At 40.6% G+C, this 25,568-nt stretch overlaps 1 protein-coding gene across 8 annotated transcripts in view; it reads right to left on the bottom strand.

Moving 5' to 3' along the window:
* LOC120905878 overlaps positions 1-25,568 on the bottom strand; it is a 110,305-nt gene that overhangs the window by 34,909 nt on the left and 49,828 nt on the right. For all 8 annotated transcript variants that reach the window (XM_040317157.1, XM_040317160.1, XM_040317161.1 and 5 more), the window contains 2 exons: positions 20,117-20,617; positions 19,800-20,040 (listed from right to left, as the gene is read on the bottom strand). In XM_040317157.1, coding sequence (XP_040173091.1) covers positions 19,800-20,040; positions 20,117-20,617 — 742 coding nt within the window. The remainder of the gene's footprint in view (positions 1-19,799; positions 20,041-20,116; positions 20,618-25,568) is intronic.

The following is a 25,568-nucleotide window of genomic DNA, read 5'->3' as shown; positions in this document are numbered from 1 at the left end:
TTCTCGGCGTTCTTCAGCCTTTCTTTTTCTTAGTTGCTCCTCTTTCTCTTTTTGTTATTTTTTCTGCCGGAATGCCTCCGTACGCTCTCCAGCCGTTAGTACGGGGTGAAAATTTGTTTTGTAATTTCGATGTTTAATACTACGACGCGGCGTTGGCGGTAGAGTTAATACCTCGGGCAGGCTAAGTGTAGTATTATGACCGTCCAAGATGTCTATCTCCACTGTAATTACAAAATTAATATCAGTTGGGAAAATGTTCTATAGTTCGTTTGGCTTTTTTTTTTTGCAAACGTTTTAGTTTTTTTTACTTACCATGCTCGAAATCCTTAGGCTGTTCTAACATAATATTGCCAGTTCGTGGTTCATCGAAAAGATATTCATTTAAAGGCAATATATTTGGCAACTTTAAATTTCACTGTCTTCAATGTGAACAGTTTCACATTTGCTTACATCGATGTCCGTAGAATTGGTCTCAAAGCTATTCATTGGAGATCTTTGTTGATCGAATACAACATGAGGACGAACAAATTCTCTGTTAAAAAAAAATCGAATGACACGTTCTTCACGAGACAAGAGGTTCACGTCTCCTTCGATTTTAGATCTCATATCATCACCAATCAGGTCGTATGCCTCAATTATACGTTCTATGCTTATTTTGATGTTGTCCCTACCGCTATCTTCCTGTCTATCTGTGCTATTTGGCTCCATAATTGATGTATGAAGCTTCGCAAGAGTCATCAACTTCAGAATGTTCAACTTTAAAAGCAGCTGCTGTCTTGGCGATGCACTTGGAATAGTCTACCGCATTAGCATCAAATGGATGCAATCCGCATGCCCGAAAACCATTGATAATCGATGGCTTTTGAATTCCTTTTTCAATAGCCTCACATGAAACTGGCCCAAAGTGCAAGATGTTAAGAGCACAACCTTGATTTTTCAATCTCCAAGCTTCTACTGCACGCTTCCATTCGTTTTTTAATGGCTTAAATATAGCCACGTCTGCGGGCTGTGTAATATGTGTGGTATTAGGATATAGGCATATCAATATTATGCCCAGTGATTTGCAGAGATCGGCTACTTCTAGTGCATTGTGCGATGCATGGCCATCAACAAATAATATTATAGGAAATTTCACCCCTTGTTTGATGACAAAAGGGTGAAATATTTTATGAATAAATCCTTTAAAATTAGGAGAATCCATCCGACCGCGTTCGCTTTGACCAGAGACCCCATTCGGAAGGAAAACTTTGCACTACCTCTTGCCGCAAACGTTTACCTGGCAGTATCACATGTGGATGTACAATAATGCCATTTGCTCCGAATGCAAACATAACTGTTACATTCAGAGGCGGATTAAGGGTATCGGGGGCCCTAGGCGGTAAGACGAGTTGAGGCCCCTTTTGAATGGTAAATGGTGCTCGCGGGGGGGGGATTGGTAACGGCACTAAGCCTATTGTTGGTAGATTGAAGAGTAAACTTGAAATGCTGTCGGGGCCCTGATCGGTCCGATACGATCATCAGTAACAGGCTTTAAAATTTTTGCTGACGGGGGGGTGCAAATGATTAACCAGACTCGGGCCCCTACGTCCATCCTTCCGGAGGCCCTTGTCACTAGTACTCTGTCCATACGGCATACTATAGAATCGCGATTTACGGGGCCCCTAAATTAACGGGGCCCCAGGCGACCGCCTGGTCCGCCTACCGTTAGATCCGCCACTGGTTACATTATGTTTGGCAGCAGCTTGCTCTGCTTCGTAAACATTGCGGGAACCAGTACGAGCAATAACCTCTTTTGATTTTGGATGAAGGAAAAATGAGGTTTCGTCTGCGTTAAAAATTCTAGCCGGATCATTCAATATTTCTCGCATTCCATTCTCAGTTAGCCAACCATCTATCAAATTAAACCATCCGCGGATATCTTTCTCACTAACTCGGCTACTAGCACTAGACAAAGCTTCGGGCATACGGAAGGAAAAACTGTTGTTGCGCCGCATAAAGCCGCGTAACCATTTGCGACCTGAAGTGAGGAGATATTGTGAATTATTGGTATTTAAACACTGACTCATACGCTTCTTACCCGGTTTGTTGTTACGAAAAGGAGTCACTCGATCTGGATTAGCTTCTAGAAATTCTTCTAACTTACAGGGTTTACCTAGCCAATCCGTCAAAGCGTTATCGGTCGCCGTAAATACTTTTTCGGGCGACGTCAACCCTCAATTGGGCACTGTCATTTCTATTCGAGCCTTGTGAAGTATGAATCGGGCATAGTACAGAATGAAAGCGTCCTACTCTAATCGGTCGATCCGGTGTGTTTGATCCATCAAGTTGTTTAAAAATACGTATTTTGGATGTTGTTTAACTTATTATGTATTATTTTAAAATGTTTACCTAATTAAATCACCAAACATATTATATTTTAAAAAAATATAAAACCAAATTGCATTGTACGGTGTAGAATTAAAAATTAAAAAAAAAGAATTTGAATAATTTTTTATGTAATCAAACTTAAAAATAGTGATTTTTCTTACATATCAGTTAAACTACTCGCAAAAAAGTATGGTTTTATAGCTAGAAAGCAACAAAATATAAAATAGGCCCAATTCATTCTGTACTTTGCCCGATTCATACTTCACAAGGCCTGAATAGAAAGGACAGTGCCCAATTGAGGGTTTACGTCGCCCGAAAAAGTATTTACGGCGACCGATAACGTTTTGACGACGCCCGATTGGCTAGGTAAACCCTGTAAAGAGCAAAACTCTTCGAGTGACTGGAAATCCACGATCCTGCATTTCGTTCAACCAGTCAGCAATGTTTTGTTCCTCATCTGCTGATAGTACAGACTGTGGACCCGGTTTAAACTTATTTCTCCAATTACCACTTATTCTGTAACGGATGGTGGACATTGGGATACCAAATTCCTTACAGGCAGTATACAATGTTTTACCGGCATTAATAGACTTAATACAGCCGTTTATCGCTTCTTCGGTGTACGTTTTCAAATTACGTGATGGAGCCATTCTAAAAAAAAACAACACATAAATTGAACAAACGTTTTCTTTTCAATCTAAACTCTACATACCTGGTGATTGTTTAGCGAATTATACAAATTTTACAGAAAACCGACACGAACAAATAAATTGCAACACTCGTTAGCTAGCTTTGTGACCAAACTGACAGTATTGAAAAATGCATTCATAGCATGCTGCGATAATTGGTACCCCAATGTTTAGTTGTACCAATTGTGGACTATGGAAAATTACGCCCTTTTTCGATGAAATGTCAGAAAAATTTGAAGTGAAGTGATTAAATAACTAATATTTTGTAAAATGATGTTGTTTTTTCGAAGAAATACTGGTCTCTAATATTAAATATTCCTTATTACTCAACGGTATTCCCCTTAGCAAAATGGTAAGAGATGTCAAACATCTTGACAACACATTTTAAAAGGGTGATATTTAAGAAACGGAAGTGGCCAGCATGGAACTATTGAGCACAAATGTTTTAAAATGATCATATTTGAAATAAAAAATACTACCGTGGTTTCAAAACGCAATTTGACTGTTTTAGAGCCAAAATATTGTTCTTTGTAGCCATAATTGGTGACATAGCCACAATTGGTACACTAACCATACATGCAATACAAATTTTTAGATATAGTGAAATAGGTCCATAAATTTTTCATGCGACAGTATCTTTTCTGCTATTTGTTTTTCTTAATTTCATACAAATCAAATGGTTTCCTTTTTGTCTATTTAAGAGATATTTTCAATCGTATTTGAAAGCAAAAACGAACATTAAAAAATGCCTGTTGTTTTAACGAGAACTACGATACCAAACTGTTGTTGTTTACGAGTACAACGATTGTCAAAGTGCTATTTCTTAAGGAATCAATTATCAATTCATCTGACATGACATTACTTGTCTATAAACCATTTAGATAATTACTGAATGCACATTTGCTTCGATAATTTTTCAGCCGTTGAGACTTTTGTATCATCCCCAGAATATCATCAATATTTTTTGAGGCGTGAGAGGATGAAGAAATGAAAGAGCCTGCTCCTGGCCCGCGGGTCTTGATCATTTACTAAATTTGGCCCTTTGATTAAAAAGTTTGCCGACTGCTGCTATCTTCTATTAGGCGTAACGTCATACGCGGACATGCCGCCCCACGCAGGCTTTCGAGACATAATTCATTACCACGCAGCCGGATAGTGTACCACGAAGCCACGTCGCCCCCGCTGCTATAGAAGCCTCGAAAATGTCGAAGGCGGTCTTGCGTGCAACTTCTGACACTCCGCAAACCAGCAATACAATGCAGGAAGTAACTTTAGAATCATGGGCGGTAACGAAAAAAAGAAAAAGCACGAATAGGGGAGACCTCAATGTTCAAATTATTATTAATAGATTTGACGAGCGAAACAATAAAGTTTCTCCCAAAATTGAGGAAATGAACGATGTGAAGGAGCCCATGGGAAAAATAAAAAAAATCATAATAAAACTCTGGTTATTGTTCCTACGGTAAACAATCATCCTAATAACAACATGCCCATGTCATGGGTTCCAGCTGCAAATAGACCGTGCCGGTAGGACTGACTGGGCGTAATCCAAAAGTTACTGAAAGAAAACCCCACAAATGGTACAGTCAGGCCTAGATCGACAACGGTTGTTGAGCCAAAAGAAGAAACAGAAGAATAATTGTTCCTAAGGTGGTGCAGTCTTGCGAGCTGACCTTCGCACTAAATTGGATCCGAGGAAGCAGCAATTGTCGGGATTCCGCTACGGTAGAGACGGTCAAGTACAGTGTCCTGCTCTGGCAAATTTAGACAACATTAGAAATGAAGTAGAAGGCATTTTAGGAGATGATTATTCGACATCCGTACCTACGACATGCGTTAAAATAATTAGAATGAGTGAAACATATTCTGCTTCTGACTAAGTAGATATTTTGAAACCTCAAAACGGTGGAATTCCCGAGTAACAGGTGAATGTAATTGGAATGAGTGAAAGTAAGATCTACAAGAACCAGAAACATAATGCGAGTTTGAAAATCGACCATTAAACCGATAAGTATCTAGTTAAACTCGAAAAAATCAATATTGGTTTTGATCGGTGTAAAATTTCAAGATCCATTCACGTTATGCGCTGCTTTGAATGCGGTCAATTTAGCAATAAAAGCACTGACTGCCAAAATAAGACAGCGTGTTCAAAGAGCAGGAGTGAGCACCGAACGTCGGATTGTACTACGTCCATCCTCAAATATGTAAATTGTGTTTTAGCTAACACATCTAGGGACCTTAAACTACAGATACAACATGCGGCTAATAGCGATGACTGTCCGGTGTTAATAAAAAAAACAGGTAGTGAAACGAATGCAACATTCTCAATAGCAGGAAGGGGCGGAATTACGGCGGTTCAGAGAGATTTTATATTTCAATGTTAACGGTCTTTCATCTAAATATGCTATGATTCGTGAGACAGTAGAAAAAGTTCAACCTTTGTTGGTCTGAAACCCACGTGATCAAGGAGAAGGCATTTGAGCAATTTTATAAAAAAGGTTATAGGGTAGTGTCGTGTTTATGTCATTCGCGTCACACAGGAGGTGTTACAGCTTTAGCCAGAAGTGATATTGTCCTTAATGTGATTTTAAACGAGTCATTGAAAGGCATTTGGTTTCTCAATGTAGGGGAACTGAGGGTAGCACCTTAAGGTTTTCCCCTGATTGCAATACTTTTGCCAATGTATACTTACTAGCAGGCATCGAAAAGGCTATTTTGATTCATTAGCTGGCATCGCGAAAGAAATGGTTTAAAATTAACAGTCGTTCAAAATTAACCAGAGTCGTTAAAAATTGCTAGAATTTGACATCGCGAACGCATTTAGTTCATTTGTTAATTTTAACGACTGATCCTATGCCGCCATTAAACAAACGACTGTCAAGAGCGTATGCGATACAAATTAACAGTCGTTTAATTATACTGCTCGATTTTTTTACCCGTGTTTGCCTTTATGCGATATCGAGCAGTCGTTAACTGTTTTGACGGTCGTTTATTTCAACAGGAATGAACAACAAATGAACTCGGTTAAGCCAAAATGAACTTTAAACGACTGTTAAAATGTGTTCATTTATTCGCGATGCCAGCTAATGATTATACATATTCCTAAAATGAACGGAGCTGCCAATGCGGAGGATTTTCGCCCCATAAACATGTTGTATGTGCTCGGAAAGGTGCTGGAGACAGTAGCTGGTATCGCGAAAGAATTGGTTTAAAATTAACAGTCGTTAAAAATTAACCAGAGTCGTTAAAAATTGCTAGAATTTGGCATCGCGAACGCATTGAGTTCATTTGTCAATTTTAACGACTGGTCCTATGCCGCCGTTAAACAAACGACTGTCAAGAGCGTATGCGATACAAATTAACAGTCGTTTAATTGTACTGCTCGAATTTTTTCCCCGTGTTTGCCTATATGCGATATCGAGCAGTCGTTAACTGTTTTGACGGTCGTTTATTTTAACAGGAATGAACAACAAATGAACTCGGTTAAACCAAAATGAACTTTAAACGACTGTTAAAATGTGTTCATTTATTCGCGATGCCGGCTAGTAATTAAGGAGCATTTTTTCCAATTTCTGTACAGAAACGAGCTGTTGATCCGAGAGCAATCAGGATACCGGCAAAGACACTCTTGTGAGACTGCTTTGACTAGCGAGGTGAAAGGTGTTGATGGATAAGAAGGAATCTATAATTGGGGCCCTTTCCGTTTTAAGTTCGTAGGCTGAAATTTTAGCCTGCCCGCTGCGCAAAGCGATCGAAAACTTTTAATTTTTCCGCTCAATATAGCTAGAGAGCAAGAACCAATACTGATAAAGCGAGGTGAAAGGATGGTGAAGAGAGAAGGAGGGGAGAAAAAGAACGTTGGTGTGAAATATTTTTCGGCCATTATGATTTTTGCGCCAACACGATTGCGTACCGGAGCCTTTTCCTCAAGAAGAGATAAACACAGACAGCGCGCTCTCTCGAACCTTCGTAAACACTGCAATCAATCAAGAACTTCGATCGGTTCTTCGGACGTTTCTGCTCGCTTTCTCGATCGGTTTCGGCGGCAAGCGAGCTAGAAACCGAGCTCAAAAACTGCTCGATTTTGTTGTCTTAGACATTTTCTCGTCCATTCTACTTCTTGGCAACAAGGGGCGAATTAAAAGGCTTCATAGGTTACAAAATCGCATCATGAGGTTAGTTCTGGGGTGCAGTCGACGTACGCCGTCTACCGTTATGCTAGATATTCTGCAATGGATGTCAGTATAGCAGTGGATTGTAGCAGACCATGATCTTTATTTTTAAAATGTTAGATGTTTAAAATGTGAGTATCTGGGGGAGAGCTTAGTTTCGAGTTCCGACATCCATCGGCACCGCACACGCAGGACTAATGATCCAAAGGTACCTAGCTTGCATTCTCAAAGTACCAGAAACTCTTTTGTTTTTTCAAAGAGATTCAACGGAAGAACCCAGTGAAATTAAAAATGCGAGAAGCTTGTTTGCACATAAGTGTATCATATATGTTAAACAAACTGTATAGAGTGAAATATGTGTAGAAATCCCATGTCATTATTAAATATGTAACTGCAGTTGTCCGGTCTGGTGGTACAGTCTTCAACTCGTGCAACGTAAGAACATGCCCGTCATATGGATTCAAGTCCCGAATAGACCGTGCCCCACATACGCAGGACTGACTACCCTGCTATGGTAACAATAAGTCGCTGAAAGCCAAAAGCAAAAAGGGTATCTGTTCTCCCGCAGATTGTGGAAGACAGCCAAGGGGAGGGTTCTAAGGCAGGGCAAACATACAACAGGAAATTTTTCGCTACTGCATATCCAGCAGAGTCAAATCCCATGGGCCCATTGCAAAAAGCAAAACATGAGCTCATGCTGTTTATCAGGGACACCGTGAAGCACAGGGCTATTTTAGCCAAAACGCCTCAATTCTCTAATTGGGAAGACCGTATTGGTTCAGTTTTAGCCCTGCTGCAGAACCTTCCAGCAATTTGGCTTGGAGAGGTGGGGTCAGGAATTGATGTGGGAACGGGAACCGAGGATCTCGTGGTGGAGGACCCGGTGTTGGAGCAACACTTAGGGCCTTTGGCAGGCCCTAATCAGGAGACGCAACCGGGATCTTTGCCTTTGGACGAGACTGATGTCACCAAATTTTTAACTGTTTTTGGGGGAATTATGCGGGAGATGTATAACATAATAGTTAGGGAGATTGGCCTCATTCAGGAGGAAACACACAGGACAGGAGGAAATGGGGAATAGGGACAACAGTTGGTGGGTCAAGAAGGGAAAAGGGCAAAAAGAAGGGAAAGGGTGGGAAGGGGGAAAATGCTAAGGCAGTTGTGGCAGAGGAACCGTGCGAAGGGGAAAGTTGTTCTGCGGACCAGTGATCTTGACCATCAGAGGGGCAAGAGGGGGCGCAAGAATCGCGGACGGTAAATCCTTCGCCGTGCGCCGGGAGAGACGGAAGAGGAAGATGCAGCGTGAAGCTGAGCAAGCAGCCAGCCTCGCCGCAAACACGCAACCTTCCGCCTCCCAACCCAAGCAAAAGCCGGCACCTGCTTCTAATCCCAGGGCCGGCCGAATGCCAAATGCCATCGAGCTTCAATCAATTGGGGGATTCAAGCACGCGGACCTTATGCCTATCCTTAGAGAAACGGTGAAAAAAGAGGATGTGCAGAGAATTCACACAAACTTTGAGGGTCATCTACTCCTGGAATTAGCACCCATGTCGCACCAGGAAACGATGACCCTTTGGAGAGAGGTGTCTGGGGCCCTTGATGGCAAAGCAAAATGCCGTCCGCGGACACCCTCAGTGCGGGTGAACTGCACCAACATTCCGCCGGGCACTTCGTCCGAAGAAATTGCTTTGGAAATGAGTGTCGCATTGGAAGTTGAAATTTTTAGCGACCAGATCACGACCGTAAAAACGCATTACGGTACGTTGGTCGCATTTTTCGACTGCCCAGCAATAGCGGTGACAGACCAGGCCCTTGCGAGACAATACACGGTTGGTTTTAGCAAATGCTGCAGGCTTCGGCTTTTGGAGCGTCGGCGGCAATGCTACCGGTGCTACGAATACGGGCATACTGCTGCCCGTTGCCGTGGCAAGGACCGCAGTAGCAAATGCCACCGTTGTGCAGAAGATAAGCACGAGGGACCGTGCACTAGGCAGCGGAAGGGCTTGGGATGCGAGGGCCCGGATGCAATCGTCGAGGAGTACAAACGCAAATGGACCGAAATTGTGTCTGTACTCCCACGAAATCGGGACACCGTGATCACCACCGGAACACCTGGTCAGGTGCATGGGGGATGGAGCGGACACCCAACGATGGGGAAAGGGTATCTAGGGGGGGAGTTGTGATGGATGCGGCGGCTGCTTTGGGATTGGTTCTCCTGAACCAGGGCAACCAGAGCACTTGGATTGGGGCAAATGGTCGCAACTCCATAGTGGACGTTTTCTTCTGCAGCCCCTCTTTGGTAGGGGAAAATAGTTGGCGCGTGTGTGACGAAACCCCTAGTGACCACAATACTATCAAGTTTGTGGTCGGCAGGGTTCCGAGACAGCGCGCAAACAACGTGGGACACTCAGCAGTGAATGAGGGAAGGTGGTCCACAAGATTTTCGACAAGGATTTTTTCGTTGAAATCTTTAAGGAACAGGACATTTTTGGGCATGTTGCAACGCCAGAGGAGCTGACCCAGGCCATTACAATTGCCGGAACAATTGGAACCGCACGGCTTTGGCCCTGCGTACCAAATCCGCAAGCAGCAGTGGGAAGGAGCTCGGGTTCCGATGGAACGGGATGCTAATAAGCTCCCCTTCATCGTGAATGAGCTGTTCCTCGAGCGTCCCCCGATGGAGTGGCCCGAGACGGAAGTAGGTGGCGATCCACAGAATCCGGTCTCGGAGGAGGAGTTGGCGAAAGAGTTGAAGGAGATTGCCCGCTCACTCAACTCCAAGAAAGTTCCAGGGGACGACAACATTCCAAATATGGCTGCAGCTGCGGCAATTCTGGTTTTTCCGGAAGTTTTTGCCAAAAGCTATAAGCAGCTACTGGAGGCAGGCACTTTCCCCGACGCGTGGAAGCGGCAACAACTGGTGCTGCTTACCAAGTCGGGGAAACCACCAGGGGAGCCCTCGTCATACTGGCCAATTTGTTTGCTGAGTGTGCTGGGGAAAATTTTGGAGCGGTTGATTCAGCGGAGGCTGACAACTCATCTGGAGTCGACCGGAGGACTTTCGGACGCCCAATACGGTTTCCGTAAAGAGCGTTCAACCGTTGATGCCATCACTCGGGTGATGAACAACGGGAAAGTCGCTCTGGACAAGAAGCGAAAGGGAGATCGTCTCTGTGCGGTGGTAACGGTGGACGACCGGAATGCCGTTGATGCCATCACTCGGGTGATGAACAACGGGAAAGTCGCTCTGGACAAGAAGCGAAAGGGAGATCGTCTCTGTGCGGTGGTAACGGTGGACGTCCGGAATGCCTTTAACTCGGCAAACTGGACAGCGATCAGCCAAGCTCTGCATCGTAAAGACACTCCGCCTTATTTGCAGGCGTTGCTGTGGAACTATGTCATTGGCCGAACGCTCCACTATGATACGGATAAAGGAGTAGTGACGAGGACAGTATCTGCTGGCGTTCCTCAGGGTTCGGTTCTAGGACCAACACTATGGAACGTCATGTACGACGACCTACTCCGCTTGCCGCTCGAAGGACTACGAGCGGACACAGGGTGGCCACTCGAAGCAGGATTTGAAATTCCCGGTTTTTTCCCGGTTTTTTTCCGGATTTTTTAGGGATTTTCCCGGTTAATTTCACTTCATTTGCCCGTAGTTGATAGCCTTGAGCGATACTAAAATTTCAAAGCATTTTTTTAAACAATTTATAGATAATAGTATTTATAACTTTGTCTGTAATTAGTAAGAAAGTGCAAAGCTACATGTTATCGATATATTTCATAATATAGACTGACTTCACTGGTTGAACTTTGATCCACTGTTAATGATTGAATGAACGCTTTTTATTTGGCAAGTTTTTCCATACAAAAAGTTCTGAATTTATTCTGAACAAGCCATGAGATTTATTTGTATTTTTTCGGATATCGGCGGATGAGTTCTAGTTTCGCATTTGAACAGTGAGAGAAAAATAAACAAGAATTAAATACAATAACCCTAATCTATTATTTAAAAATAAAACTATTAAGCAATAGAAACGTTTTTATAAGATTTATTCAAGAACGAAATTAGAACGTTTAGAAACATTTTCCGAAAGCTTATTTATTAAAATTATTAATTTTCTCTTCAATCAGTGCTACCTCTTTTTGAGCATCTGCGAGAATTTTGGCTTTTACTGATTCTAACTCCTCGAGCGCTTGATGCATTGTCTTTTTTCTAGCACTGGCATCGTCCGTTTGTGCCCTTTCCTTCTTCTTTTGCTCTAGGTTCTTGACGTATCGTCCATGCGCGTTTCGAGCGTACTGGATGAGTGATTTATTTATTTCAACCCCTAAAACCCCACCAGCGTTCAAAATAGCGTCGTACACTATTCGCTGTGCCACTAAGCTTTCGTCAATTAAATTAACAATCAGACACTCTTTGTTTATAGAAAATCCTCGCTCCAGAGTTGCATTGTCATGTGATAGAATTAAAATTTAAAAAAAAATCTTAAGTTCGAGAATTCTTTTCCCGAATCCGCAAGAATTTTAAACCAAAAATTATCTAATCGACATTTATGTCGCTTGTAGGCAGCTAGAGATGACTTTATGCTAGAAATTTCCTCCGCATTTGTGAATTCTTGACGAACTTTGTCAGCTACATTACCCGTTAAATGTTCTCTTTGGACCATGTAATCCAGGCAGTACTCCAACCGTTTCAAGACAATATCAAGCGATTTTGTTAAGGTCTCTGGATTTATACATGAGATATATCGTGTAAAACTGTGTGATAGTAGAGAACGGTCACCAATTTTTGTCAAAAAGGCAATATAATAAGCTTTACAATTGTTTTTAAACTGTAGGAAAATCTTTTCAGATATTTTTCCACGTGCCATTATTGTTTTAATTGCCGCTTTGACTCCAAAACCGATATCAATTTGCGATGTCGGTAGAATGTTGTTATCTTTGAGCTCGATATCGGTGATCGCTTTAACTTTTAAATTTAGGCATTCCGATTTTAAAACCTTACTCATTATAGAATGGGTAAGTGAAGTTAACTCATCAAACAAAAATGGCGCCATAGGAGCATCACATTGAAATTCTCGCAAAAAGGGTTCTACACATCCAGCTGATGAAATAAAAAGGCAAGTTTTGGGCTCAACATTTCATCAGAAATGGCCTTTTCTATTACAGCGAATGGCCTAGACTGAGCAACTGCTGCAAAACTTCTTTTGAAAGAATGGTGACCTTCCTTGAGTTTTTTGTCACGTTGGTTTTTGACTGCAGCCACATAGACTTTCAAATGAGGAATCATTTTAGAAGCGCGCTCAGCCACATTCAAATTTTCAATCCATCGAACAGGACAAAATTTCAGGGGGAATAAATTGGATCCGGTAGTTTCTTTATTATCTGCACGGCGCATCGGAAAGTCTTTGAATAGAGGGATGTCAAAAGCTCATCAATGTTCCATTCAGTGTGCTTCATGCCATTTTTAAAAGCATTATGAATAGCATGTAAGCCGCAACTACCTATGTTTAACAAATCAAAAGATGGTACCCCACGCAGATTTCAAAGTTCTTCGCTTAAGTCCTTCATTAAACGCCAATTTACATTCGGCCCGTCCATGCTTAGCTGAATCACATTATTTAGTAGAGCAGGCTTTTTTCTGTGCACTGTTTCAATCCGTTAAGGAGATCGACTGCACGAGAAGAATCTAAAAACGCTGATCCAATGTATCGACATTCTACCTGTTCCTTATTTTCATTCCAAAATCTCACACAAACATCCATCTGTTGGCGCTGTGAAACTTTGTTCAATGTTCGAACAAAGTTCGAAACCAATTACTATTTCGGAACATACATCAAGTTGCTTAAATATTTCGTTTGTGAAATAAGGTGCCAAACCAAACGTTATTAAATACGCAAGTTTTGTGCGTCCCATCTCGAGCTTGGCAGCAATTTGGCTGTCCGGAAACATTGTCTTGAACAAATTAGTGTTAGCCCCAGCACTGCGATAGGAGTTATGAGTGGCAATAGTTTCCAGAGTCCACACAATTTCAGCACTTGTAACTTGCTCGTTTATCATGAATCTGTTCAAGACGTTGGAACCCTTAGAGTGTTGATTATCAGCGTTCGTGGAATAATCTGAAGCTGTGATATGGGTAGCCATTGAAGTGGAAAGTGAAGGAAGTGACGGAGATGACGACAACAAGTTATTACCAACGATTGGGTCTATAAAAAAGAAGAAAAGAGCTCTCTTAAAAATCTAATAATCATATTTTTGCGTACATAGCACTACTATTATACAACACTATATAGATTTAACCATTAAGTTTAAGTTACAGAATTCGTGACAGTGTAAATTAATTGCTAGTTATTGGTTTATACACCATCTACCATAACTGTAAATCAGTGGTCTCCAACCTGTGGTCCGCAGCATTAACAGTCCGCGAAAAAAATGTTTTTTTCTAACAATTGCTTATTGCCATACACATAGTGCAGTTGTTTTCCCACAATCAAGACAACAATTTTAACAGTTACGTATAGAATAAAGTGAAATTGAACGTGAAATTTTGGGGTTTTCGACTATATTTCAAAACATTTTTATTAGAATATGGCTATTGTACACCAAAAGAAAGGAAATTAAATTCCCCAACTATGTAGACTAGAAATCATATTTCATTTATAAGTCTAATGCATTTCCTTGCGACTCCCAGATTTTTGTTCACGGTGAAACAATAATTGTCAGCGGAGAATCATAACAAAATGTTTTTAATTCTATATTTTAATATGTTTTACAGTTGAAATAGTTAGGGAATTGAATATTCTTTCTTTTGGTGTCTGATTGGCCATATTCTCATAAATGTTAAATGAAATATAGCAAAACATCTAAAATTGCACATTACTTTCACGCAATGTCTAAGGCGATCTTATGATGTTAAAGAAATGCTTAAAAACTTTGAACTATGTATATAAAATAAGATGTGGGCCGCATCAAATGTATTATCAAAGCCAAGTGGTCAGCGATCCTACAAAGGTTGGAGAACACTGCTGTAAATATATAATTTGCAGAATATTTTATTCCGCATATCAGTGTATATTTTTAAAATGTTAAAACCATTATTGTATGACTAATTATTAAAAAAAACGAAGTAAAGATCGCCTTTTAGACATACTACAACCAGCATCACAAATTCTTTACTAATTCTTGTAAATAAAATATCATCAACATCCAGCCATTATTTATACTCATAAAATACATTGCGAATACACAAACAAACGCCCGGCTGTGGGCGCCTTTATAGCGATCTAGGTGAAGTGGGTGTTGGGATAAAAAAAAATCAGGTTAAGATAACATTTATAACATTGTTGAGGTTTTTGTGATCTGATCTGGCTTTTGTCTGATCGGATTAGCTATATTCAATTTATGGGTAAGGCTGTTAGGCAATTTTAAACTAATTTTTGAAAACCTTTTTGCACATTTTGGTCTGTATTCTCAAAACGATCAAAACTTCTAAGAAGAAATTATTTTTAGGAAAAATGAATATTTTTCAAAATTACAGGCTGATCCTTGTAAAATTCATAAAACCTTTAATACAATTTGAAAAACTCAAAAAAAAAATCGTCATCAAAAAAAAATTCTCTAAGACCCCCACTAGAATATGTTATATGTACTTCTGGATTATAAGCCGGCATCGCGAATAAATGAACACATTTTAACAGTCGTTTGAAGTTCATTTTGGTTTAACCGAGTTCATTTGTTGTTCATTCCTGTTAAAATAAACGACCGTCAAAACAGTTAACGACTGCTCGATATCGCATAAAGGCAAACACGGGTAAAAAAATCGAGCAGTATAATTAAACGACTGTTAATTTGTATCGCATACGCTCTTGACAGTCGTTTGTTTAACGGCGGCATATGACCAGTCGTTAAAATTAACAAATTAACTCAATGCGTTCGCGATGCCAAATTCTAGCAATTTTTAACGACTCTGGTTAATTTTGAACGACTGTTAATTTTAAACCAATTCTTTCGCGATACCAGCTATTATGAAATACATGAATTATTACAAAAACTTTTTAAAAATGATACAAAAATAAAGTCAAATAATGAAAAAAAAAAAAAAAAATATTTAATTTAAAAACACATATAAAAAACACAAAAATCGCAAAAATGAAAAAACACCCGATGCTGATTTTCATTAACTTTCCGTTCCGCCGGCAAACCAAATCAAAAACCAAAACCACCAGTAATCATTTCCGTATTATTAAGTAACAAAAATCAAAAAAACTCACAAAAAGCAGCGAAAGAGAAGAAAGTTCTAAAAATAAAAAAACAAAAACAGTATTGAAGAAAAAAAAAAAAAAAAAAAAAAAAAAATGAAAAAAAAAAAAAAAAAAAAAAAAAATATAAAAAATTAAAAAAAAAAAAACACATAAAAAAAAAAAAAAAAAAAAAAAAAAAAAAAAAAAAAACAACAATTAAAAAAAAAATAACGACAAAAAAATAAAAAAAAAAAATGAAATATAATAGCAACAAAATAAAAAAATAAAAAAAAAAAAAAAAAAAAAAAAAAAAAAAAACAAAAAAAAAAAAAAAACGAACAACAACAAAAAAACATCACAAATCAAAAAACCGCAAAATGAAAAAAGTGTCCACAACCACAGCAATCGAAGCCTCTAACTAACCAGCGATTCGAACCCTCCTGCCCCCCACCCCCCACCAACCCACTCTTATATACTCCATCCATTATTCTGTTGCAGCTTAAGCTTTTGATTTCATTCTATACACATACCATTACACGATCACGGATGCGCTATCGAAACGGTTTGTCATCGATTCTCAGGAACGGAAACGCCGCAAGGCTCATCCATACTACTAGAGCAGAATGGATGGGCTAAAGCAAAAAAAAAAAAACAACAAAAAAAAAAAAACACACAAAAAAAAAGAAAAACCGAAACGTAAAAGGCCAATGTACTGGTGATATGTGGTTGATACGTTGAAATTGTTAAGGGGGAAGGGGGGATAACAAGTTCCCAAAAATAAACATATCGCCTGGACAAATATAATGTGGAATTCCACCCAAAAACTGCCGCAAAAACAAAATACAGGCGCACGGAATAGCGTGTACCCGATTCGGCGGACGTAAGTTTTGCACCAGTGCGAATCAGAAGTACAATCAATTCGTACCATATGACGATGAAACAGACATACACAACAAAGGTAAAGGTTGCGAAAAACACAAAAAATCAAAAATACACACACGAGAAAAAAAAAAAAAAAAAATTCCCGGCTGATACGACACATCAACGACACAAAACCAAAAGAAAAAAAGAGAAAAGAAACCAGAAAGAATGAAATCATCAGCTCGCAGAGAAAAAAAAAAAAAAAAACAAACACAAAAAGAATAAAAAAAACCTGCCTGATGCCGAATAAGCGTGGTCCTAAGAGCCGCAGTAGGAGACAACTCGTAAACGTCGTAAAATCCGATACGGAGTTGCCACCTGGGGGTGATGGGTGCTCGACAAGGAGACCCATCGCAAATCGGTCCAAAGGGCGCATCGACCGGGGGCTCTCCGAGTCGCCAGCGCCTTCCAGACCGTGTCTTATGATGCCGCTTGCGTTGTCGCCAACACCACCCCGTTAGTCCTCCTCATGCAGGAGGATATCCGCTGCCACGACGAAAAGGTAGCGAGTGGTGGTTTTCAATCGGACATACGGAAGCGGCAACGGGAGACGATGAGGCGCTGGCTGGACCAGTGGACAACGGGTGCAGGGCAACCAGGAGCACCAGGACTGAAGACGAGGAGGCTGATTCCAGACATTAATCTCTGGGTCAGCCGCAAGCATGGGGTAGTCGACTTTTTCCTCACCCAGCTCCTTACGGGGCACGGATTCTTGCGCTCCTATTTCGTCAAGAAAGGCATCCTGGAAGGCTCGTCCAACTGCCCTGAATGTAGGGACACCGTGGAAGACGTTGCGTTGAATCACATGAATGGCACCGCTGCTGCATCTCATTCCGGATCCGATCGAACCGTGGACAGTGGAACAGTACGTGTTGTACTGTTCCACTGTCCACGGTTCGATCGGATCCGAATGAGTAACAATGGATAACATTGTCTCGGAAATGTGCGCCCGCAGCGATACGTGGGAGGCCGTCCGCGCCGCCGCCAGGACAATCTTCTCCACTCTCCAAGCGAGATGGGATGTTGAGCGTCCATAAACGGCAAGGCGACGCAGGCGGGCCAGACGGCGGGCGAGGGACGCAAATAGTGGTCCCTAAGGCCCTGCGGCACGGCAACAACCCGCGCCGCAAGGGCCACCGTAAGCTGGAAAGTTACTAATCTATTATTTCTTTCTTTTCGTTTCTTTCCAGCTTTCTTTTTTCTCTTCTCTCCTCCATTTTCAGCTTTCTTCTATCTCTTTTCTCTTTTCTCTTGTTTCCTCTATCAAAATTTCGTTTCAGGAGAACTGCCTTACGTGCTTGGAGTGGTGACCAACGATGCAGACCCCCCATTGCCCACCCGAAGTGTGGGCGATAGGACCAAAGGGACCGCGTCGCACCACGGAAAGCAGCGTAATAAGCAGAATTAGCAGACCAGATCGCCGCAGAAGATGCGTCGTGAACCAGGGTGCAACCGCACACACGACTCCACATGAAGTAATACGCACCACAGCGTACCGGCCGGGTTGGGTGAGTCGGAGAGGGGGATGGAATATGCTCACTCTTCGTTGACAAAAAAAAACCAAGCTCACTTCACTTGTGGGTACAGGCAGGCCTTGACTGACAGCGGTTGTTGTGCCAAAGAAGAAGAAGAAGAAGAGCTGCATTTGTCATCACGATCTTTCATCATGATGATAAAATTTTTCTTTATATATTATAATTCAAATTAGAAGTAAAAAAATATAAGTGTTGGATTTTGGGTTTATATATTCAATATTTGGAAAATTAATTAAAATATCAAAACGGTAAAAGTAAGGTTAAGACCTCTACGTTACGCTAGCGTTAAGGCCTTATTAGATGGAGGAAAATACTGTCATTTCCCGATTGGCATTTATCTGTCAAACTTAGACTTAGGCACAAATATACCTCTCGTACGTGTAATAAGGTGATAGAATTGTTCTGTCACCTTTCACATTTATTATTTAATTTCATCTGAAAGAATCATTCGTTGTTTCCCAGTTTTGTTGTTTTTATTCATCATTATCAAGAAATGCAATACGCTTTGTTTCGGAATATGTGTTACGGTTACCCATAGTCCGTGTAATTGTAATATTTCAACTGCGTTTCACGTAATTGCGTTTTTTATCGGACTGTGCGTATATTTGACAGTTTCTGTTTTGTATGTATTGGTGCGATTAGGATAGCGGAAAAAGATCGATCGAAGTGATACAAGAACCGACACACCAAGAGCAACGGCTTTGCGTAAGCACACACAAGTTTCGCGTTATAATTCTTCAATAAAGCAGTTTTAAGTAAAACATAAAAATTAACACAACGTAGGGGTTTGCGCGATCACGCTCTACCGACATTGACAGTAAAAATCTACTCTCGAGCAAATCGAAATTGAGCATGCCGAATTCCGATTTTCCGACTGGCATCTATCTGTTAAGATAGATTAATTTAACTATGATATCGTCATCAACGAAAGCGAATCGATGCCTTTTGATTGGAATCTCGGCATCATCTACCCCATACACAAGAAGAGACAGATTGGACTACAACAACTACAGCAGTATTACCGAGTTGAATTCCGCCTACAAAATATTTTCCCTGATCCTTCAGGATCGACTTAATCCGCACATCGAAAAAATAGTTGGAAACCATCAAATAGGATTCCGAAACGGAAAACCATTCAGCAGATCACGTAGGCGTTAAGAACAGTTATGTGAACGCACTTTTGAAATAGTCTAAGAATTCGCCTCTCTAGGGTCAAAGGTCAGCAACGACAACAACATGGAAGCTGCATTTTGCACAAGGATACTGGTTGCCATCTGGCAATTATTCAATCTGAGAAAGCAGTTTATTCTAAAGAATCTGTCACGATGCACGAAGCTGGGACTATATAGCACCTATATACAGCTATATAGAGGGCGTTCCCGTGGTACAGTCGTCAACTCGAACGACTGAATAACATTGCCGTCATGGGTTAAAGCCCAGAATGGACCGTCCCCCCGTAGCAAGGATTGACTATCCGGCTACGGGGTAATGAATTAAGTCTCGAAAGCCTGTATAGGCCGGTATGTCTGCGTAGGACGTTACCCCAAATAGAAGATGAAGATACAGCTATATACGCCTCTGAGACATGCACACTATCCAAATCTGACGAAACCCTCTTAGCCGCGTTCGATAGGAAGATGCTTCGATAAGAAGAGGAATTATTTCACGTATGAGTTGGGATGACGAGATGACGTGACAACATTCGAACGTTCTTGCAATAAAGGTCCGCAAAGTAGCTTTAGCACCGTTGAAGTAAGTAAGTAAAAAGTTTAATTATTTTAGGTAATTATGATATGTTGAAAACATACATCGGTTTGAAAATGCTTCGTTTGTTTGCAAATTTGATTGTGAGTAAAAAATGATTTTACATACCTATTGATCGATTATTGTTGACATTATCCTCCTTTATAGTAATATCTGCATCAAATAAATCTTTGACACGGTTGTAAATAACATCTTGGGGGTCGTGCAAAAAAAAGGATTCTCCAGAAACACTGCCACTCGGGCTGGGTGGCGTTGTGGACCCATGACGCATAGGATTCACATAGACTCCATCATTTGATAACACTGGGTCATAATAGCTATCTGGCGTGAGGCGAGAATACAGACCATCCTAATCCGTGTAAAAATATTTTAAAAATACTTAATTACAAACCACTTAACACTTCATTACATTAAAAATGTCATACCTTTGTTTTACTTATAGTTGGAGGATGTAAATAAAATGGCTCGGAATCTGAGCTGCCAGTTGAAGATTTTGACGATTTTATCGTGTTATTATGGTGATTATAATCATGACCAGCAGTGAATGCCTTTCCAGCGTGTGTATGAGTCCCAACCAAGGCTTTACGCGTTCGTGTCTGTTTTGCTGATGATTCTGGCATTGCTTGAGACTGATAGGCATCTTCTAATGCATAGCGGTGCTGACTAGGCATCAATTGATTATCCTGAGACTCTACTCTGTTACCTTCTTTTTTATTTCCATACTGTATCAATGCGTTCAAACATTCGACCTGTTGATTCTCAGCCGCATCATTGATAGGGCTTTTTCCATATTTATCCAGTGACAATTTGGCACCATGATTTAATAACCATCGCACCACGCTCAAGTGTCCTCGCGATGCTGCAAAATGTAAAGGTGTAGCACCATCACCATCACGTAGATTTGGGTCCACCGCCTGATCTTCAATCTACAAAAAAAAAAAAAAACAAAATTTTATTTTCTTAAGTATCAATCAAAGCAACAAATATTGTTCCATTGATATCAGAATTTACGTATTTTTTTCTAGAAATTGGTGAATCGCTGTTCATTAATTAAACAAACTAATTTATAAAATTCGGTGCATGGTTTAATCTGGTAATGAATAATCATAATAAAATGTTAAGGCTCAATAAATTGATGATACACGAATTGTTTATTAGTTTATTTGTTTCATGAATATGTATATGGTCATCCAGTTAGCTAAGACACTATCTTAGATTAAACTTATGTTCTATTCGCCGAATACAAAGAAGCAGTCTGCTTTTATAGTTTAAGGTTGAGAAATTTAAATCAAATAAGTGGTAGCTTTCATTTAAATTTCTCATTCAGACGAGGATAGGATCATTGTCACTGGAGACATACTCACGCAGTTCAAGCGCAAAAATCACGGTCTCTTAGAGTTCGACTAGGTGCATAAATATTCAATTTACCTAAGAGATTAGGAGCATCAATTTCTCCGACTAACAATTTAGCACCTAACTCACAGGAAGCAACTTTATGCCTATGACTTAGTGATTCTAGTTCTAACAGCAAGCAGCGCGTTATAGCGCGTTTAGCAGTTTGTTTAACAGGTTTATTGCAAATTTGGTGTCCAGTTCTCAATCTAGACTTAAAATTTTGATGTCATCCGATGGATAATATTAATGAGCAGCAATAAGTTTCGCTCGCACGCTACTAGAATTGGACTGCAATTATTTTCCCCACAACTGCCGCAAAAGACGAACCTTTTAGCATTCACATGATGCGTATATCTTTAGGAACAAAACAAACAATCTTTGTTATTTGTAATACCCTATCCCTACTCAAAACGTTCCCATCGTGCAGAACAAAGACCAGTTCTGATAGAATTCGGTCTTCTTCTTCTTTTTCTTCTTTGGCTCAACAAACGATGTCGGTCAAGGCCTGCCTGTACCCACTTGTGGGCTTGGCTTTCAGTGACTAATTGATTTCCCCCCATAGCAGGATAATCAGTCCTACGTATGGCGGTGCGGTCTATTTGGGGATTGAACCCATGACGGGCATGTTGTTAAGTCGTACGAGTTGACGACTGTACTACGAGACCGGTAGAATTCGGTCACCTTAATTATTTGTAACCAATACGGTCGCTATTGGTGCTACATGACACTTTTTTATAGTTATTTGAAGATATTGAAGCACACTACACAACTTCGTAACGGGTTTTACATGTACGTGACCCGACAGACAAAGAGAACGAAATTTTTAGGCGAGGGGTAGGTAGAAACACGCGGTGGGGGTCCAGCCCAAGCTCGGATCCGAAGTCCGTTGTTTTCGGCTGAGAATAAAAAATGGCGGATGGAGCGCTACCACGGAATGCGCTCTCTTGTTTGCCTTTAACCGTCCAAATAGACATACAGCGACAACGTCGCGCGCGACGACTTCGCGCGCGAAAAAAGTAGCTCAATTTTGCAAACAGAGCTACTTGTCCCGCGCGACAATTTTGCTTCATCCTAAATAATCGAATTATCTAGTTTTTTTATAAGACAGATTAATGCCAAACGCAAAAAAATAGATTTGAACACATTTTAACATATTTTTGTCTGTTTTCAAATAAAAAACAAGTTGGTTGACTGAGTCAAATGAGCTACTTTGATCTACACCAAGTGAAATTTTGAGCTATTTTTCGTCGCGCGCGACGTTCTCGCTCTATGTCTATTTGGACGGTAAAATACACGAGGCGCTCTCGCTGTAAAGAACGCTCGCTCGCGCTGTTTCATCATACCCCTTCCTTCCCGTTTCTTTCGTCTTGCGCAACGCTGAACTGGTACCCCTTCCCACTTGACAGCGAATTGCGCTGCGCTGGACTGACACCCCCTCCCGCTCGTTTCTTTCGTAGCGCGCTGTGCGCTTTCCTTCATTCGGACTTGGTGCACCCGAATCAAAACAAAAACTTAAACACATCAAACTCGGTTTATATTTTATCACTTTTATTGAAAATAAAAGCACATTTAAGTACATAGCTTCACACAATCTTGCTTCAAACCACACACATTCATTATATAAAAAAAATCGTCGTATTTGAAATAGCCGTCTAACTGCGTGGATCCCGTTGTTGATGTTCAATACAGAAAAAAAACATTGAAATAAAGCAGAGCAAATTACACATTTAAGTTAAATGGTGAAAGAAAAGCGCAGCTTCATTTCAAAGTGCACAACACTTCAACACTTAGCGAAACTTCGATCGCCCGGGATTTAGGCTAACACGCGCGCGGCCTCACACTGCGAACGCATGAGCTGCACTGACGATTTCGTGTGGTGGCAAGAAAGGGAGCGCACAGAGGAACACTCGCTGCACTAGTGCGAGCGAGACACCGATACCCGCATGCCGCTGCGAGAAAACCAAACTGAGCGCGCAGGCTGAAAGTGAACGCACACATTCACACATGTTAGATTGTTGAGTGCAAAAACTGTGTAGAAACCAAAACATGCCCGCTGCGCAAAGCGATCGAAATCTTCTCATACTCAAACTGCAAACATAAGCTGGTATTGCGAAAGAATTGGTTTAAAATTAACAGTCGTTCAAAATTAACCAGAGTCGTTAAAAATTGCTAGAATTTGGCATCGCGAACGCATTTAGTTCATTTGTTAATTTTAACGACTGGTCCTATGCCGCCGTTAAACAAACGACGGTCAAGAGCGTATGCGATACAAATTAACAGTCTTTTAATTATACTGCTCGATTGTTTCCCCGTGCTTGCCTATATGCGATATCGAGCAGTCGTTAACTGTTTTGACGGTCGTTTATTTTAACAGGTATGAACAAAAAATGAGCTAGGTTAAACCAAAATGAACTTTAAACGACTGTTAAAAAGAGTTCATTCATTCGCGATGCCGGCTCATGGCTGTGAAATATTTCGCATTGAAAATTGTTGAAAATTTATAAATGATATATTTCGAAATTTTCAATGCTGAAGTTATTGGATTGAAATATTTCTTCGATCGGAATCCAAGCGTTTTCCCTGACATTTCTGCTCGCTTTTTCAATCGCTTTTGACGGAAAGCGATCGAAAATCCGAGCTACAAAACTGCTCGATTTTGTCGTGCGGGTGCTCGCGCCTCCGCGTAATTCCGCGTATTTCCAACCGTTTCCCCATGCTTCTACATGCCCCTCGCCTGAAAGTTGCACACTTTTTCATTCTCATTGCTAGTAGGGGATTGTGTTCAATAATCATTAACTTTAGAATTAGAGGTGTCTTTTTGAAGATCGGCTTTGTTCTAGTTCGTTTATAAAGATCATCCCAATCATTTGGATGGATAAATCATTCTATCGTTCGTTTTCTTCTAAACATGACAGTTTATACCGATTCTGCTTTAAAAAAGAGATATGAGATATTCGGTTTCCAAGGTTTTTTGGGGATGTCCCGGAGTTGTTTGGATGCTTCCCATTGTGTTTTTTTCGCTCCCACGATTTATTGGCGTTATCAATATTTGTTTGGTTGAATTGTATTAATGTCCAATAAGACGATACCGAAAATATATGTAGAAACGATCGAAAAATATATCGAAAAAGGTGAATAAGTCGTGAGACGGACCCTAAAAATTACGGGAATTGGAAATCATAATCGAGAACCCAATTAAAATCTTAAATACAATTCAATAAATCCAGAGCTGTTACAGAAGTCTTCATTAAAACAAAGCGAAATCCGCGTCAAGCCATTTGGGATCCGCATCAGATCTACAAATCTGTTCCAATGATTGCTAGTATTGTTAATGAAAAAACATTCTCAGTTTTATGTAACAACGGAAGCAGAGATAGAACGAGGCCGTGAACGGGGAGCGATGAACGGGGAACGAATGAGGAAGAACGCTGGTATCAGATTTTTTCCTATCAGTTCAAATTCTTCCTGACAACTGTTTTGAAATTCTTTAAACCTGTGCCATCCGCATCAAAGTACAGTGGAACCCCTCATAACGATTAATATTTTCCAGTAATTCGCTCGTTATACGAAACACACGTTATGCGGGAAGCTCTTTTCCATACGATTTGTATGAAAAGTGAAAAAATTGGTTTCATGACCACAAATGCGCTGCAAAAAATGTCATTCGAACAATTTTGTATTGATTAGTATCGAGAAGATATTTGTAATTCACTATGATTATCGTCATTGAAAAAGTGAACGATTGGTTTAGTGTTTTTTTTTCTAAATACATTAACTGGTATCATTATTGCGAGCGTCCACACGTGAGGTCATACAAAATCTGACGAAAAAAACTGCTTCCTTGCGTTTCTGGCGTCCACCCGACGTTTACCGTATGTATGTATGTAATATGTATGCATATCAGTTAGCAGGAGTTGTACTGCTTACCTGTCGCATGCCGCTGTGATACCAAGTGAGACGCATAGACAACGCATCTAGCAACATGTAGCCGTGAAAAAAACTTTTCTTTGTCCTTTTTGCCATATCCTGATGAATGAAGTAGGCATACCTTTCGAACACGTTCGTGGTATTAGTCTATCCTTCTTACGTTAATGGTGAAGATAGAATTGTATGATATGGCCTCTGTATTCGGGCATGAGCAGGCCCGTGGGCGGCGTGTATACGCGGGCATTGAATCCGTCGGTAGCGGAAATGTGCGGCGCTCAAATGGAATTCTAGGGATGGCAATACATTTCATTTTATTTAAAATTGAGCTAAGCTTATAAACTAAAATTCTTCTTTGCAAGCCATTTGTGGCCAAGCCAGTTACCTTATAACGGGTAGTCTCGGTTTACTTAAAGCTATACGTTGATTTTATTATTTATTTCGCTTGTAATTTAGGTTAGAGTTCTTTATGCAGGCTAATTATACGAAGGATTTGTAACAACTTGAAGGATGGTGATGTCGACGCCACAGAAACTGCATAGCGGTGAGCTAGGCTCC

Source organism: Anopheles arabiensis, chromosome X (assembly GCF_016920715.1).
Source record: "Anopheles arabiensis isolate DONGOLA chromosome X, AaraD3, whole genome shotgun sequence".
NCBI lineage: Eukaryota > Metazoa > Arthropoda > Insecta > Diptera > Culicidae > Anopheles > Anopheles arabiensis.
The sequence above is the reverse complement of the archived record's forward strand: the minus strand, read 5'-3'. Positions and strand labels throughout refer to the sequence as shown.